This window comes from Amphiura filiformis, chromosome 1, assembly GCF_039555335.1.
Source record: "Amphiura filiformis chromosome 1, Afil_fr2py, whole genome shotgun sequence".
In the NCBI taxonomy this organism is placed as follows: Eukaryota; Metazoa; Echinodermata; class Ophiuroidea; order Amphilepidida; family Amphiuridae; genus Amphiura; species Amphiura filiformis.
In genome coordinates this window covers 72,914,713-72,933,890 of record NC_092628.1, presented here as the reverse complement: position 1 = coordinate 72,933,890, position 19,178 = coordinate 72,914,713, and the positions used below count along the sequence as shown (strand labels likewise).

General features: G+C 36.7%; 2 protein-coding genes across 2 annotated transcripts in view; one reads left to right on the top strand and one right to left on the bottom strand.

Moving 5' to 3' along the window:
* Positions 1–1,384: 1,384 nt before the first annotated feature.
* LOC140152903 (fumarate hydratase class I, aerobic-like) lies at positions 1,385–15,391 on the bottom strand. The gene is made up of 12 exons (XM_072175442.1): positions 15,267–15,391; positions 13,037–13,217; positions 12,213–12,340; positions 11,620–11,758; positions 10,716–10,816; positions 10,349–10,555; positions 9,474–9,600; positions 8,669–8,859; positions 8,091–8,201; positions 6,518–6,724; positions 5,819–5,938; positions 1,385–3,012 (listed from the first exon to the last, which is right to left on the bottom strand). Exons 2-12 carry the CDS (start codon positions 13,194–13,196, stop codon positions 2,794–2,796), a joined length of 1,710 nt encoding a protein of 569 aa, XP_072031543.1. The 5' UTR covers positions 13,197–13,217; positions 15,267–15,391; the 3' UTR covers positions 1,385–2,793.
* A 97-nt stretch (positions 15,392–15,488) lies between these two features.
* LOC140152896 (protein brambleberry-like) overlaps positions 15,489–19,178 on the top strand; it is a 34,247-nt gene continuing 30,557 nt past the window's right edge. The window contains exon 1 of the mRNA XM_072175429.1: positions 15,489–15,892. Within this exon, the coding sequence (XP_072031530.1) occupies positions 15,614–15,892 (279 nt within the window). The 5' untranslated portion in view covers positions 15,489–15,613. The remainder of the gene's footprint in view (positions 15,893–19,178) is intronic.

The window sequence follows — 19,178 nt, the reverse complement described above, 5'->3', positions numbered from 1 at the left end:
AGATTTGTATTATAAATATTGCATTATCTTATTATGTACATTATTTAGCAGATATTCTTTGTACAAATAAATCTGATAATTTACTAAGCAAAACCAGCATGCAAATTTGTTATTCTCTCCTGTGTGAGTCTTTATCACATGTAGGCACCAACTCTTGTGGAAATGAATCCTGGGGCTGACAGATTCTTTCAAGCAAAATGTTGCATTAATGTGTCATGTCACAAGAACTCAATACTCCTTATCTCATTACAATGGGCTCCTGATAAAATCATCATCTAAATTGCTTGTGGCTCATCTAAATTGCCTGTGGCTTATCTCTATTCCCACATAGCATGTTGCAAATGGTCGGAGCAGGATTAACAGGATTATTAACAGGATAACAGGAGCACGTGTGGCCGAGTTGATATGGCGCCCGACTCATAATCCATAGGTTGCGAGTTCGAGCCCCGCTTGTGCCAACGTGTTGTGTCCTTGGGCAAGGCACTTTATCCTCAGTGGGGTTGGATGTTTGTATAGTTCTTTGTTTCAATGTTGCAATATTGGCGCTGATTAAGCTGCTGCCTGCAAAATTGCTTTGTGTCTGTTCAAGTGTGTTTAATGTAAATTCTAGCAATTTGACCTGCGGGTCACCATTAGAGTTTGAAATAAAACCTTCCTTTTTTTTTTTAACAGTTAATAACAGTTATTAACAGTTGATAACAGGATTATTGTTACCAATAATTTCAATCCCAAACAGCATTCTAATTTCACACAAAAATTGTTGATATTTATGCAAAACAAATGATCATGTACGAGGTGGTATCCAAAAGCTTTTGACATCACTCAGAAGTGAAAGAGCTATACCGATGAAATTTTGTCAGTGTAATCACTGGTCCTTATGTACATTATGGTCCAAAAATGGTCTCATAAGTATGTTTACTTTTTTTACAGGTGGCGCTAGATGGGCAGTAGGCGCATAACCTGCAAGATGGTGAAAATTGAGGCACGCAGGCGTGATTAAGTTCCTGCATTTGAAGGGTTAGGCCTACAATGCTCAGAAAATCTATGATGAAATGAAAGCAATCTCACGGTGATGATTGCCCATCATATGGCACTATTGCATTTGAAAAAGGAATTTCCAAACTGGCCACATGTCCCTCACAGATGACCCAAGAAGTGGACGTCCATCACTTATGGATGATGCGCCACAGTGAAAAAACTCAAGAAAGTGGAGGATCTTATCATGAAAAGGTTATGAGCCTACTTCCCATCTAGCGCCACCTGTGAAAGTAAGTAAACATACTGATTAGACCATTTTTGGACCATAATGTACATAAGGACCAGTGATTACACTCGACAAATTTTCATCCGTATAGCTCTTTCACTTCTGGGTGATGTCAAAACTTTGGATACCCCTCGCACACCTTACACCATTTTGGTGCTACTACATAACAAAGGTTAATAATTATTTGTGTTCATCTATACATGTTAAAAACCATGACTGATTCACCTATCCTCATAATACTGGAGGAAGAAAGTTTACAGACATGAAACAAAATCCTATCACAATTTTGTTGGGTTAAAAGGTGCAGCACTTTTTATGGATCAGGCCATTTGGTAACTTTCAAGTGTTTAGTCCCATCCTTGTTCTGAATAATATTAAACTAAAGACATATCTGTGTAATGTTGTCCAAATGCAAAATCTACAAGTTCAAGCTTGGTGTTCACAAACAAACCAAGAACATTGACTAAAGCCCATGCTAAAACTAAGTAGAAACGAAACCATGTTAAAGCATACTTGTAAATAATGGGCTATTCCATTTAACATCCACACTACCCCTGTGGAAGATTTTGGAAATATCTTCCACAGGGGGAATATGAATTTTAAATGGAATTAACACATTAGCAGTGACATTTTAAACTCACTCTCCAGCAGGGGAAGATTCAGGTTGAATCTTTCTCACAGGGTGTATGAAATTCAAATGGTGCTGCCCAATGTGCTCATTCCCTTTGAAAATCATACTCCCCTGTGGCAGATATTTTCAAAATTTTCCACAGGTGTAGAGCAGATTTTAAATGGAATAGCCCAATGGCATGCTTGATTGGTTGAGAGCTAAACCTGAACAACCATAATGGGCCAACTGCAAAAATTGACAATCACAAACAAGTACATGTAGTGTAATCACACTTTTAAAGATATTGCATGTCACAAAATGTTACAAAATACAAAAAAGGTTCACCTTGGCTTTACCTCCGAGGAACAAGAAGTAATCGCACCTTCAATTCTATTAATAAACCTGTAAGTAGAATTTGCTAGCATATTGTTATGATATTGATACTCATTACTACAGGTTATCTATAAAATTAGCTACACACATATCGTCGGTCACATCACATATGGTTCTATATGAAAACGGACAAAAGTGTTTCACATACAGAGCTATACAATACTGGTTTTAGATGTAGCCTCAAACTTATTATTGCTAAATTAATTTTCCTCAAAGGCTATTTTTTATGAAGAAGACACTTAAAAGTTTTAATTTTGGGGAATTCTACATGCCAATCTTTCGAGTAACATAGTTAAAGTTATAGCTCTGTATGTGAAACATTTTTGTTTAAAATGGTATTAAACTAATAGGTCTGTATGTAATATGGTAGAAGTGGGGTCAGGAGGTCTCCAAATGGCCTCATCCACTTACAGTTGGGTCAATAGGATAAAATTTGTTTTTGGCATTGACAATCAGCATTATATCTGTACAACAATAAAATTCTAAAGGCTTATACCTCACTTGATTGTGAGTATCAGTTATTAATTTATTCAATTTGCCATTTCTTGAAAAAGTCATTGCCTTTATCATCAACCACTATAAATGCTGGGAAGTTCTCTACCTCGACCCTCCATATGGCTTCCATGCCAAGCTCAGGGTATTCCAATACTTCTACTTTCTTGATGCAATTCTGTGCCAAGATTGCTGCAGGACCACCAATGGAGCCCAAGTAGAATCCGCCATGTTTCTTGCATGCCTGGGTCACCTGTAGATCAGAAAATATTTTGACATAAGACACTGCTAACTTATACTGGCTTAACACTAGAAACTTACAAAGTCCCGAAAGTACCAATATCGAGTTCAGACTGGGCAAGTATAGGCAAGGAAAAAAAAAGGAAAAAATGTTATGTTAAGGGATCTGGAATGAGCGTTTTGAGCGTTTCGACAGTATTTTTGTGGGACATGAGAGCACATCAGACATATCAATTGCATTCTGAAAAGCGAAGAATGTCTTTCTGATATCAAATAATTTTCATTTTATGAAATTCACGATATAATACAAATTTTATGACAAATTATTAAAATTTGATATTTTTCACATTTTGATATATAACAGTCCTCAAAGTAAATTTTATAAATCTAATGACATATTCTTAAAGTGTATGTAGCTGGGAGGAAAAGCCGACGATCAATTGAAAATTTTGACCTTTCATATGGAAGATATGGATTTTTTTCCCAAAAGACCTAATTTTTGTTGGTGTTTTGGGAAAAAAATCCATATCTTCAATACAAAAGGTCCAAATTTTCAATTGATCGTCGGCTTTTCATCCCACCTGCATACACCACTTTAAGTATAAATCATCACATTTATAAAGTTTACTTCGAGTACTGTTAAATATCAAAAATATCAATTTTTAATCATTTGCCATAAAATGTGTATTACATTGTGAATTTCAAAAAATCAAAATTATTTGATATCAGAATGACATTCTTCTTATTCAGAATGCAATTCGATATGTCTGATGTGCTCTAATGTCCCACAATAAATACTGTCCAAACGTTCATACCCCACCCCTTAAGAAATTATGTTATTGAAAGTCCAGGTAGCCTATTAATTAAAGTACATGTAGTCCATGAAAGTCCAGGTGAAGATTTTTAAATTAAGTCTTGCTCAGATCCTCAGATCAGAAATAGGTGAGGATAGTCTAGGAAAGTCCAGGTAAATTGACTGAGATTCAGCTCACACAGACCTGCCACAGACTGGATTGAACTAAATCTCAATCAATTTACCTGGGCTTTTCTCGCCTTACCTTGCTCAGTCTAAACTTTTCTCGCCTAAAATTTGTACTTTCTGGACTTTGTGGGTTTCTAGTATATTACAATACAGTCTTTTACAATGCTATAAAACTAGCAAACATATTATGTGACACAATCTGATCCACTCAGACTAAAGTCTGACATTTTGAAACTTAATTGATTAGTATTACCGTTATTAACTTGCTCAGTACCTAAACTTACTGATGTTGAAATCCCTAGGTCCTTGGCAAACTTGATTGCAAAGTTATGAACTTTTTATCTGTCCATTTGCTTGTGTTTTTATTGTTTTTGCTCCTTATTGTTGCCTATGTCTCAATTTCATTCTTCCCGACTTTGGTCAAATTGGATCAGATCGTGTCATATGTTGTATGTAGAAATCAGCTTTACAATTGAATACCTGAGTGGAAGAAGGGCCCAACTCCATCAACACTTTTTTTGAGATACTAACAAAAAACACACTATTTGAAAAAGTTTTAAGAGACCTGATTTTATATTCAGGGGACCTTGAGTACTGGTAGATGAACAAACATTATAACATACATTTGAAATGATATATGTTGCAATGGCAATGGTACAGGTCTTTTAAGATGTGATAAACTCATTTTGGTAAAATGGAGTTGGGCCCTTCTTCCACTCAGGTATTCAATTGTCTGAAGCACTTTAAGAATGTAATACACAATTTGTCCAGTTTTGTCGCAACATGAGCACACATTTGATTGCTACATATTAATGCACCATGACTACCAAGTATCTAAAATATCTCAAGCATTTCATAAATGACTATCTCCTATAATTTGGTTCATCTCAGGTTCGGTAGCGACGTAGGTGCTTATTTCGCTTGCCCCAGTATCAAATCGCGCACGTAAAGTTAAACACCCTGAGTGTACATGCATGCGCACTGGGGCGATTTGTCAGCACGCTTGCAGCGCAACCACGAAAGAGCATTGACGTCACTACCAAACTTGAGGTGAACCAAATTATATATACTAGCTGGGCCTTAACTCTCAAATGCCCATTCTGCTCAAATGTTCTTGATTTTTTCCCAGAAATGTGAGGAATTAGTTCTCATTTATGATATTTCATTATGCAGCATTGAGCTTTCAAGACAAAGCATGAGATGTATGCACAATAAGAAAGGAAATTTAGCATAATTCCAACAAACAGCAAGAATGGGAGTTTAGTCAAACTCAGAAGTACATAGACCTGTGACCATCACAATGGGTAATAGGACTTTTTTTTCTAAACGAGACATTTATTGCAAAACCAAAGCTGCTATCATAATTCATATGGAGGAAGTTTGAGGCTCAAAAGTCTAACAGCCAGTGGCTGATTTCAGAGCATCCAGCATACGGATATGTCTAGATGGCAAGGTTAACTTCTGACAAGAAAGTAACCTTGGGCAGATGGGTGCAATTTCCAACACTGGACCTATACAGTCACTGCAAAATTCACTATTACCTCATTCTAATTTACACTGCAAGATTCCTATTGGGCCGCTTGCACAGGTACACTGTCGCCAAGGTACTTGCCTGGTGCTGTGCAGTACCAGTGTAGTACCACTGCTGGAGGCTCCTGTGTAGTAGCCGCATTGGTACTATGTAGGTACTTTGTGTGCACCAGTCAGGTACCTTGGCGACGGTGCACCTATGCAGGCGGCCACAATGAGAATCTTGTAGTGTAATTGTGTATCCTGTAACTAAAAAATAATTTTTGCATTATGTATGCAATGTTCATTAATATATAAATGTACATACCTGTTTGCTTCTGTTTCCCTTGGCCAACATAATCATAGAGCCTCCTGCTGCTTGGAAAGAATCTACATAGGAGTCCATTCTACCTGCTGTGGTTGGACCAAATGAACCAGATGCATAACCCTATGGACAATAAGGTATAGAGAGAGTAAAAATCATAACGGAAAAGATAATTATTAGAGGTTGAATGGTTGAAGGTTGAAAGAGTCCAGTTATAAATGGAAGCAAGCTGAAGTAATGCATGTTTTCAATTTAAACTTCAATGCATGTTTTCAATTCAATCTTCATGTTTTGACCAAATTTCTTCCAAAATTAGGATTTAGATACATTTCATTTGGCAAAACAAGATAATATTTGTTTAATTCCAAAATTTTAGTGCTGTATTTTTCTGAAATCAGGAGTAGGTATTGTTTCTTGAACTCAATATTCATTGTTTGTAAAATTAAAAGACACTAATTATTGTTGCTTCTTTCTCTTAACTTTTTCATTGGGGATGGTTTCAGAACCCAACCGTAGGTCAACTGCAGGTCAATTGGGCCTGGTTTACATTGTTTGGAACAATAAAATGCGGTTACCATGGTTACGTACCCGGTTCTACCAGAGCACCAGTGGTTGGGTGTTTAAGCCATCCCTTATTACCAGCCTTTACCATGTTGGGAAAAGAACAAAACTGAAACAATACCAAAATTATACTATGCATACCTGTGGTGTCTTAGCTGGTCCAGCATAGTAGACCGGATGATCCTTGATATACTGTGGCAGACCTTGGCCAGAGTCTAACCTCTCCTGTAACTTGGCATGTGCAATATCCCTAGCTACCACCAATGTACCAGTTAGACTCAACCGAGTCCTGATGGGAAATGATGATAATTTCTTCAACTGTTCAGTCATGGGCTGATTGAGATTAACCTGGAAAATGATGAACAAGTAATAAATTCCTGATTGATAATGAATGAATCTGTGTCCAGAATGTTAAATCTTTCACGTCCACATTAATTTTACAGAAGATCAATATACAAATATCAATTTGCTACTCAACTAAAACCTAGGTGATTAATAAAATCAATATCTATTATGTTTCACTTGTTGCATGACAAGATCTGATCCCCTCAGGTCGAAGGCACAAATTTTGCATTTGGGCAACAATAGGGTGCAAACAACAATAGCAACAAAAAAGGGCATTTCAAAATGTCTTAGTAGAAATACGAGCAATTTCAGCATTACCAGCTAAATTCATTGGTGACAATAAAAAAATTGTCCATTATCAGTTTTACATGTGCTTATAAATTGTCAAGCTTTGATGCAAGGAACACATACACACTTTTTCATAAATTTGTAATCACTTTGTATCAGGGTCTTAGCTAGGATTTGACAAGTTCCCATCATTTTTACCAAAACTGAATGTCCAAAATTTGACCATCAAGACAAAAACAACACCTCTTGTGGGTGTTCAGTCAGTTCAAATATACTGCTTCAACCTAGAAGTACAAACCAAATCTGTGGCATCAGGAGTCGATGCGTTGCGTCACACGCCCTGCGTGTTAAAAAATGTGACGCATAAAGAATGTGGTCTATTTACTTTGTACTTCTGAGTTGACGGACTATAGCTAATATTGTTTATAGCCTTGATTTATTTGTCTGGTCTTGTCTTGGTCCACAGAACTTTGAATTTAGCATATGTCACAGGCATTCATTTTGCCTATCCAAGGAACAAACTGCCTGTTCACAACGACATGTGAACGTGGGGATAGCTAGTACCCTGCTTCATATATATCAAGACAAAATCTTTAAGCGAAATAACTTTCACATCCAACATTAGTTGATGTGCAGTATATATCCAGCTTTTAGCTGAGCAAACTTCAGTGCTGGAGGCAAAACCACACAGAAATGCATCAAAGTCTCATATTTAAGTATGGCTTGTATCTTATGTTTTATCTATACACTAGGTACAATTTGCACCTCTCCTTGTAGACAGGGTCACATTATAGTGAAAACAGAAGGCACTTTATTACATGCGTCTGTGTGTTTTTTAGGTATTTGCTATTAAGTCATAGCCAGGTTAGAATTTTGTAACAAGATTTACCCGACTCAAACAAGTCCAGCAAAATTCCTTCCAGGATTGACTCTCACATTAAGTAACAAATTCTAACACTGAATAAGTTTATGTGCCTCAAATAGATAGCTTGGCATGGAAAATGTGATCTTATTTGGAACCCATTTAGATACTCCATACAACGTGTGTAAGTACCTATCCATGTAAAACCATATAATTTACCTGTACTACATCACTACTCAGATCCCCCTCTGTTATTTCTGGCAAATATTTTCCTGGATTAGTCTCCAACTGCTCCAAGAAAACACCTTCCTCTGTTATTTTTCCCAAAACCTGATGCAAATACAAAATTATGGAAAATAAAAATATTCATTCACATCACTTCTTCAATAACCCTGGCACTTTGGAATATATTTACCATCACTGCCACTGCTATCACTTAGCATCCATCACATTCACATTGGTAGGATGGCAAATTGGCAAATCGAAGCTCTCAACTAACACAAGTTGATTTCTGTGACACTAGCCAAAGTATGCATGGATATTACATAATAAGAAGTGATTTTTAAATGAACGGTAAATTAATCTAAAACTAATGATCACCCCGAAGCCTTAGAAACATCTGTTTAAATTTCAAATTGCAGTATTCATTACAAAACATCTGCTTGTATATCATTGGTAAACTATATCATTCCAACTAAATTCCAACTCAAATTTAGTTTCATCTGATATATTATGTACTAACATGTAAACACAAGCCATAACATAAATTAGAACAGAACATCTTCCAACTGGTTTACCTGTCTGTCAGCTGAACATGACACACCAAGTCCCACCGGACAAGAAGCTCCATGCCTTGGCAGACGAACAACCCTCACATCATGACAGAAATATTTACCACCAAACTGAGCACCCATTCCCATATTGCGTGAGAGCTCATGGACCTTCTCCTCCATTTCCAAATCTCGGAATGCTTGACCATGCTCATTACCTGCCAACATGAAAAATGCCAGAAGTGTGTAAGTGCAATAGCTGCCATGTGTAGCTGCTATGTGTAGAGGAGTACAATATACTGTGTGCAAATTGCCAAATGTTCACAGGGCAGCTATTGCACTTGCCCACTTCTGGCACTGAGCAGTCAAATTACTATCACATGATTAAATAAAATACCCATCAACCTGTTTAAATATGAAACATATTTGAACAGCTTTGACAAAGATATTCTTAAATTCCTCTTTAGTATTATAGACCAAGTTAGTAATTTGTGTGGTGCTACTACCATTCATGCAGCCTTCTATCTTTCTTTATATCACAGATCACCCTTTACTCCTCTCCTCCATTTCCCTTCTGCACCCTCTCTCTAACATCAATTCACATATCTTTACACAATGATGAAGGCAAACCTCAGAGTGTAAGCAAGATTACAGGACTTCCCTTTCAATACCCATTACATTGTACATGCATAAGGGCCTACTGAACCCTAGCATGAAGTTGTCAGAACTTGTGCTTCAAATAAAATACCAATTCTTTCCTTCGATGAATATGAACACCTACTTTTTTTTTTATATCCGAGTGTTTCATTGATAATAGCACGCATATACCTACCTGTTGTAGGCAGATTGTCTAGATACTTGGTTGATGCTAATTTGACAGTTTTCAATGTCATCTCAGCTGACAGACCACCAATAACCAAAGACAAATGATATGGTGGGCAAGCTGCTGTACCAATGGTCTGAAATCAACAGAGCATAATAGCAATATTAGAAACAAATACTGAACCATTTCAATTCTGCACATGAGATAGTCAGGTTATTGACAGTGGCGTAACTAGACATTTTCATTTGGGGGCAAGCGGGGGGGGGGGGGGAACATAATAAATGAGAGGGCAGGCATTGTTCAAGCTGTTTGGGTTTGTAAGCGCTTCAACACCTTGTCACACTGGGCGGCATGGGGGATGTGAGGAGTCTTGGGATCTGCTTGCCGTAGATTTTTTTTTTGACATGGGGGATGGGGTTGGAAAAATTGTCTTGAAGTATAGTGATTCCAGCACCTTTTGGCGACAAAAGAAGTTTATGGTACAAATGCGCGCGAAAATATTTGGCATATTGAAGCTAAACTGGTGAATTATATGGTTGGTTACGGGACAAAAGTGGAATAAAGTGGAATAACAGCTGTCAAGTAGAATCATGTGCTTCTATTGTCCAGTTTGCCATCAAGATTTTGAATGCAAACAGTTCAGACCCAGAACATGGTCATGTCAGTAAATGAATATTTTGATCTGAGACTGCTTATTTGGATTAGTTATTGAAATACTAGCAGGACATGACAAAAGAGGAAATCTAACAAAATAGTCCCAAGTTCAAGTAGTAAATAAGACAACAAGCTCAGAGTAAAATAAGCTGTGTCCTCACTCTGAAAGATCAAATAGATCAACAAGACAGAATGTGCATCAAAGAAAGTTAAACTATGAAGTGTGTTACCTTAATTTTTTCATCTACAAATTTGACAAGTTTCTCTGGGTTAAGCAGTGCTTTGGTTTGCTGATACAAGAAGGTTTTATTGGCTGATCCACCTCCCTTAGCGATGAACATAAAGTTATACTGATTCCCTGCAGTGGCATATAGTTCTATCTGTGCCGGCAGGTTGGTGCCTGTGTTAGCTTCTTTGAACATAGTCAACGGTGAGACCTGTAAAAAGTTACAACATGGAGTAATAATTACACGTGGATATGTGTTAAACATATTGCAATCATAATAACTTTCACACCATTATGACTCAATTCCACAGAATTAATAATGAGAAATTCACAAATAATTTAAATAACATAATATGCAGAGATTGGCTTACTTGTGAGTATCTGAGATTCTTTTGTGTATATGTGTTATATACTCCTCTTGAGAGATGTTCCTCATCCTGCCCATCTGTCCACACATTCTGACCTCTTTTACCTGTAAAAAGAAACAAAATACATTTGGATACTACATTACTAGTAGTTTACTAGTAGTTGCTGATAGCAAAGGGTTTTTGTTTAGATTCACACAGACATGCAGTTGAGGAAACACATTAACAATTGCATCTTGGGTAGTTAGTAAAGCTAAAGGTATTGTGAATGGAGAGTACCTCTTTGTTTGGGATTAGAAGTAGGCACTAATTTACAAGGGCAACTAGCAGAATGCCCATGTGAAGAGCAATTATTATCAAACTTGTGTGACTTTGTGATGACAAACATGCCTTGGATATTGATGTTCAAATGGTCATGTTTTCATGTCTAAGTACATTAACAGGGAGAATCTGGTGTCATGTAGAAACCGCTGACAATTAAAGCGCCTAAATAGCTATCAAAGGAGCACCAATGGGAAATCCAGCTGAATGTAACAGCTTAACCACTCAATGTTTGGAGGCAGGGTTGCAGGTGCTGGCTAAGATCATTTCCAGCTCTTCTCCTCTACTGGGCAGTACACCCCTTTCCCTTTCTAAAACTTTTTGATGTGTCAAATTCTTGAAGAAATCTTTGATAGAGTCTGTCATTTGTGAACATGACTCAGCAAACTATGTAGCAACCATTAGCCTTTTCAAAATATGGTGTACATAATAGGAGGGCAGTCTACGATATGGGTTAAACCCAGTAAATTCAAAAGACTTTACCCATTTCTTGCAACACCACCCTATTGTGTCCACCATATCTTGAAAAGGCTATTATTGGTGGTGTTAATGATATCCCTGCTAAGACAGACAGATATTCATTTCTTACCCATGACGATAGCTGTGCCTGTGTCCTGGCATCCAGGTAGTATCATACCCGCTGCGATGTTGGCATTCTTCAGTAGTTCTAAAGCAACAAATTTATCATTAGGAGAAGCTTCCGGATCATCTAAAATTTTGCGCAATTGCTGAGAAAAAAGAACAAAATCAAATGGTATTTATTGTGTTTTGTTATCTCTTTTAAAAACATACATTCCATTGACAAATATTTTGCCTTCTTTTCAGTAAAAACAGGGAAAATGTGACACAACATTCAATGAGAGAATAACACAAAAGGTATAAACAAAGTTACAAACCCAACGTTTTGAAAATACAAGACTCTTCTTTTTCCAAGAGATGAAAAAATTAGGGACTACATTGTAGCTCTCAGTTTACAACTTGTAGAGACCAACTATGTTACATCTTTTCAGTGACAGAAATGTTGTGTAAATGAAGATAAAATGTTTTGATTCTTTGTGACTTTGTCTGACAACCACCCAGTCATCAAGCCACCCCACCAGATTGACAGAGGCCAGAGAGACATCATCATCATAGTCCAAAGAGGAATAAACTCAAGTAATCATTCCTATTAGTAATATGTACCTGTAGATGTTTTGGCCTTAGTAAGTGTGCTATATCAATCATAGCTTGTGAAGACAGCAAGGTGAGTGCTTCTGGTTCAACTTTCAGTATCTTCCTCCCTTGTACATCTAGGGTGGACACAAAATCACCTGGGGAAAAAAGAACAGAAAACAATCATACAGTTTAGTATAAGAAAGATTTAACTTATGTTTCACGACTATATTATTCAGAGCTGTGGTAGCCTGCGGCTTGCATCCACAAGCCTTCAGCTAGAGCCACTGGTTTATTCTGTGATCGTCATCATAATGTTACGAATAGCTATGCCTACAACCATCTTTCAGTTTATTTATACACTTGGAACTGTGACCAAAGCAGGAGCAAGTGAGGTAGTGTTGATTGATGTGAAATATTTAGACAATATTAGCACATTTGTTTTTCGATTTTAAAAATATGCTTTATTGACAAATATAACGGTGTTCTGATTTAAAATATTTCTAACCAATCACTTTCTAGCCAATTCTAACCAATCACCCAATCACCTTATTAATGTAGACGGAAAGGGTTTAAATTTGAATTCATGTTAATTATTAGGTGACAATATATTTGCAAATCCAGTTTATAAGTGTATGGATGATACTGTTGAATGTACAAGAGAGCAGTGCCTCAAATATGTCACCTCTATTATATTTGTTGAAACTACCTCAACAATTTAATCATTTGTTCTGAGATGTGAATGTTTGTACAGTGTACATAGTGTGAACAATAAAAATCAAAAAGGTCTGTATTCCTTCCAATGTTTATTGCAATTTTCAACCAATTATATCCAAGTTGGCGTGTACACTAACCTGTTAACTTTTTGTATGGTGTTTCATCAGGCCTCTCAGTCTCCATCACATTCTGGTAATGAAATGGTTTTCCAGGAGCTGCTGTCGCCTTGGCTCGCTTCAGGCATCCCGTAACAAAACAGCGTTGCCATAGAAACTTGGTGCTCAAGTTCCAAGCCATTGGGATGGACTAGTTAAGAACCTACATGTACAATATATGTATAAGTTTAAACAAAAAAATTATACAGTGTGTAAATACGTATGTGGAAGAACCACCACAACACAGGGTGGTGTAAGTTACACTGTCCAGTGTTCAATTACAAGATGTTTGAGTTACTAATAGTAATAGTCTCTGTTCAAAACTTGAGTAGACCAAGATCAATTAAACTCAAAATATCCATGGATGTGACCCCAGAAATGGGTGCAAAATGAAGAGGCGAGGTTGATGTGCTGATAACTACCGAATTCTGATGGTAATTACAATTGTGATCCATCAATATAATCAGCCAAACACAAACAGTTCGTCCCCGGAGTGCGTCGTCTGTTTATCACTTTTGCATTCACGCTATTACAAGTACACTTGTACAGGGATCTATACGATGATTTTGTTTTTTGGGTGGATCACCGTATAGGCATTTTACACGTAAAATACACATATAACCCATGTACCAAGCAATTGAATAGCCAACCGGTACTGCACAGTGCCACTGGTTACCAGTTGTTCTCGTCTATGTAATTGGCAATTGGAGCCTACAGAACGTGGCGCATATATTGTGACATCGGGAATTGACGTAAATTTTACGGTAAAATCAGTCATACCTAGTAACCTAGAATTCAAATTGAGAAAATATTCTAGGTATCGTATGACTTGTTGTAACAAGTAGGCCTACACTAGACACAGAGCACATTGTTCAAGAAGTCTAGCCAAGAATTTGCTCACCGATAGCTTCACATTCTAGGCTAGAGACCAGTGCATTCAAAATCTAGTCGGATTCGCTGAAGCATGACACCGTGTAAAGCAATGGAAGTTCAGAAGTAAACACAGCCGATCACAACAGGCGATTGCATCAAAAATGTTTTGCTAAAATTACACTTCAGCAAAATTTTAGACTGTCCAGATTTGGTCAATCTTGCTCAAAAGATACAGCCGACTCATCGAAATAACTTTCATCCAAATTTCAACATTAACAGAATGAATAACCTCCGGTACAAAGAATTGCACCGCTGTCCAACCGAAAAACCATAGCAAAGTACTCAGTAGGTATCCTAGGTGAATTCAAATTTGCCATCAAACTGCATCATTTTATATATCAAATTAAAGCCCTTGAGTAAACAAAGCCAAAACTGAAAACCCTTTTTTCATAGCACTTTCCGTAGCAAAGTTACATCTTGTCAAAGCCTGACTTTCATCAAAAAGATTCATCTAGCAAAATTCCCCAAAACGGCATTTCGGGGTGTTTCTAGATCTTAGTCTCATGGCGATAGCAGCTTTTTTTAATGGAAATCGAACTGCTATCAAAATCCCTCTGAAATTCCATGTGCGGGTGACTTATCACCATAAAAATTATATATTTGGGTCAAGTGAAGTATAGAAAACATATTTATGTAGGTTTCTTTCTTCGGGCACAAGTTTTAAATTTCTATGTAAAAATGCATTGACATTGTCGGCGAATTTGGCTGACCAGCAAATGTGTTAACTAAGGTTTGCCTGGGTTACCTATACTCAGTCTAGCATCGAATGCGTAACTATCGTGTGCTAATTCGAAGCTAAAGACTAGAGTTCTAGTTCTCGAGTAAACAGCACAGTGATGCTGATTTTATAAAAGTACCGGTATGTTTCTTGCTTTTCTAAATATTTTAACATTATTTTTTTCAAGACAAAAAGCCCTAGAAAAATGGCCATTTCACTTGTTTTCAAAAAGTTGTGTGCTTTTTTGACCCGTTTTTTACCCCATAATTTCCTTCATTTATCGAAGCCCTGCCCTCCTTCCGATACATTAAACCATGACTCCAAAGTGTTTGGCAACTGTATGACCATGTTGCAATACTAAAACTTGATGCAAAAAGTAAAAATTCAGTCCTTTTTTTTTGAGATTTTAATTGTAAACACAGTAAGCTTAAGGAAGTCGGATGTACTGTTTGTACATGACGTACGACGTGCATTTATTGCACACAAATACACATCTGTAAACTCCACCATTAGCTTCTTTAAGAACATATATTTCTTTGCAACCATGCAACGATACGTTACCTTTCTAATATGTTAGACCGATAAGCGGAACAGGTTGAATTGCTTGGGAACTAGACCTTTTAGACAAAAATAAACATCTGATCAGTGCCGAATTCAGCAACTCGAAGACTTCCACTTTGGCCTTTGACCTGTACTGGTTTAAAGTTCACGCGTGCATAATTAAGATTGTCCAATAGAAATCGACGTTACTTGCTCTCGATTATCAAATTAGCCAATCACGACGATTTTCATTAAAACCCGCCATCCTTGATTTTCACAGCTGGTCATTTTGGTAGATCGCTGTGAGTTTGCTGACTTTTGAACATAAATATTTGCCTTAATTTTAAAGCGATTTCAATATTGTTAAAATGAAAGTGGAAACAGTTACTTTGGTTATTATACTCTGCAGTTTCGGCGTGTGTAATGGTTTCCTTGGTTGGCTTTTCGATCCGAGTGGCATTAGCGAGAAGTACGAGGAATCTGATCATGCTGAGGCGGGACGAGAGGATCGTTCATCCCCGGCGTCTTCGGCAGGGGTAATCCAGCGAGTCCCGTTCGAAATGAAGTCAGCAGATGATAAATTTCTAAGCACTGGTCGTGAGCTAATGATGGCTGGTTTAACAGAGCTGGACAGCTGTCATCATACAGTAAGCTTTTACAAGTGAAATATTCAAATCGTATTTTTTTTTTAATTTTCATAGTTTTCAATACTTTCAATTTTTTCATGCTTTTCAGTTTCAACATGTTCAACTCAATTTCATGCTTTTAGGGTGGCCACATGAAAATTTCAAACCCACATTTATAGTAATGTTACTTCTACAAAATGATTATCAAAACTTTTTGAATCGCCTGAATCGGACAATCCGTTGCGAAGATTAGCGAAGATACGTACCGCACAAAAATTGGCAATTTTTACCCCAATGTTTTTACTTTTAGGAAAATCCTGATTTCACGGAGCGATAATTATGGGAATATAAAAGCTATTTTTTTAAAGAAGGCACAAGATGTATTGTTTTTTGTATATTCTTAATTTAAGGCCAAGTAAAATAAAAAACATGTTTCACGTCCGGGTTTTTGAAAAAAAGGAGGAAGAAGGGGCTTTTTATTTTTTATCGCAAAATCAGTGTAAATACCCATAATTTAGCTGTTTTAGCGTATACAATAATGCCTGGAAAAAGGAGGACCTCTTTTTATTTGTTGTTGTGAGAGATAGGCCCCCTCTAACTATCACAAAACCTTATAAAAGTGTTTCTTGTATAGCAAGGCTATAGAAAGCATCTCTACCTCATAGACATGTTTTATGAAAACTGAATTTCAAAAAATAAAAATAAAATTGAACAAACCTCAAAAAAGGAAGCGGGAGGGGACGTGAAACATGTTTTTTTTTTTTTTTTGGGCTAAATATCATATCTATGCAAATATTATAAATCCAGAGTCATACAATGTTGCTATAATTTTCTTCTTTACAACATTTTAAAAATGGCAGAAATCACAAAAATAACACTTTTGGCAGGATTTTAAGGTTTATGTGATTTTCACTGTTGAGGGTGCTAACATTTTTATGTGCCAATTATAACCTTCAAAAGCCTGTATTTCCTAAACCGCACATTCCGGACAACCAAATTGTCTGATTTTTGCACAGGATTTTGCACTGGATGTTCTACATGTATTTGCTCGAGAAACACTAGCCACGAATGCATCGAGCATTCGTGGCTAGTGTTTCTCGAGCAAACATGTATATTGGCATGATTGTAAAAATCAAAATATAGCATAATTGTACATCTTTGGGAAAATAGTTTTATTTGATGACATAAATGATTTTGTGCATAACTTTTTCATGCGTGACCGTATTATATGCTATATTGACCCAAATCTAATTAGGTTAGGTAGTCGAGCTTACACAGACGTTACTACATTGTAGGAGACAAAATATGGAATTCAAAATGCATAAGTTCTATAGTTTTCCAACTGCTGCAGATTCTGTTACATTTGTAAAGGCAGGGTACACACAATAGCCTAGCATTGTGGCCAGTGCCACCCTAGTAAAATGTTAATCATGTAGGCCCTAATGAGCAAGTTTACGAGTCCGCATTTATAACCCCTTGCAAACTTGTGTGTTTGTGGAATTCTAAGGGATCTAATTTACCTCTCATTAATGGGTTGTTTTACAATCAGGGTACACAGATTGTCTGAAAAGGGGTATAATCCTTCTTGTCTTCCATGAGCAACCGCGTCACATCGGAGGTATGTGAGATTGCATTTATGGCCAATATTGGACGTGGCGAATGGACGCGCGTCCGTTTTGAAACCGACGCCAAAAATGTCCAAATGGACGTGAGAAATGGTCAAATGGACGCAGTGTTCATTTCCAAAACGGACGCGAGAAGAGGACAAACAGACGTGCGTCCATTTCCAAAACGGATATCAAAAAAAGAAGAAGAAAAAAAAAAGCCAAACAGACGCGAATTGAGAACTCAATTACCCAGATCAAACTGCTGTCACTGACACTGCACCGTACTGTCTGAGACTGTCGTAACATCAAGTTCACCGTCATATTTTAGTATTAGAAAATTAGTAGGCCTGCCTATTATATAAAAAAGTAACATTGTAAAACTTAATTTGTTTATTTCTTCTCATTCTTCCTGTTATTTATGTATTTATTATGTATTGCATATTTAGTTGTTTATTTATTTATTTTTATTTATTTATTGGTCATATGTCTTATGGTGGGACCCCAAAATACCTGGTGGCGTTACATTTTTCTCTCCTCTTTCTGATTTAACTTGTTGTCACAAAGCTATTCTTGGTCCAATTGCACCAAATTTAGGCTCATTATAGGCCTACAGCTTGATTATTCTAATTTCCAAATATGTTTCACAATTTGGAATTCAAAGTTGTTTAATTAGTGAAAAATATTAAAATGTTAACGAAGATAAACCTGGTGGATAAGTGGTAGAGGATAAGTGGTAGAGGAGTATGTACAATCTCTATGGCAAATGCCAGTGTTGTCACTAGACTGAATTTAGTGCCGGCTAAATTTCCATGATATTTGTCCAAAATACTCTCATGGATCATTATTCAGCTGTTTTTAAGGGTAAAAAGTTCAATTTCTCTATTTTAGTGCCGGTTGGCAAGTCCACATATTCCTTTGAGTGCCGGTTGGTAAGCCTGAGTGCTGGTTACTACCGACCGGCACCGACCAGTGTAGTGACAACCCTGGCAAATGCTTTGAAGACATGACATCTTTTTGAATTTTAAATTATACCAATGTCAAATTGTGTGCTATACATGCAAATCATACCTCAAATGAAAGCTTGTTCATTCATTATTCATATCCAGCTATTAATTTTATCTAATCATGTTTTCAAGCATTCACAGAGAACTGCAAGTCACAAGAACCACAATTTTTTCCTATTCACTTACACACAAATTCCAAGATTTTCAGTCACAACATGCGTTTTGGCTTTCAATTGTTGTACATTGAGAATTATACACCCTAAGATAGGAAAAGTATACATTTTTGGAAAGCTTTTTACCCCAGGAATCTAAATATGCAGTTAAAATAAATGTAGGATACACTCTAAAGAAAATATTTTCAAAAATGTAATCAACTTTGGTGCATGAAGTTACGTATATTTTCACACCCTGTATCACCACTTTGGTCAATCATAACATAGCAAAAGTATACATTTTATTAAAGCTCATATTGTGGCCTGTCATCAAATTAGATTTTATTTGAGGTATTCCATATCAGTTAGCAAATGCAATAAATTATTAAATTACTAGTAAAATTAAATTTTTTCATGATATCACCCTATATATTTTCTTACACACCCTGTATACCAACTTCAGTTGTGCATAGTTGTATTCCTTGGAACATAAGCTTTCCAAAAATGTATAGTTTTGCTGGTGTGAGATGTATAGTTTTTGATT

Excerpts from the sequence above, each read along its gene's own strand:
- LOC140152903 (XM_072175442.1), bottom strand. The coding sequence starts at position 13,196 with ATGGCTTGGAACTTGAGCACCAAGTTTCTATGGCAACGCTGTTTTGTT. Across the intron at positions 9,601-10,348 it reads TTGTAGATGAAAAAATTAAG|ACCATTGGTACAGCAGCTTG; the intron begins GTAACACACTTC and ends TGTTGATTTCAG. Across the intron at positions 8,202-8,668 it reads CATGTTCAGCTGACAGACAG|GTTTTGGGAAAAATAACAGA; the intron begins GTAAACCAGTTG and ends TATTTGCATCAG.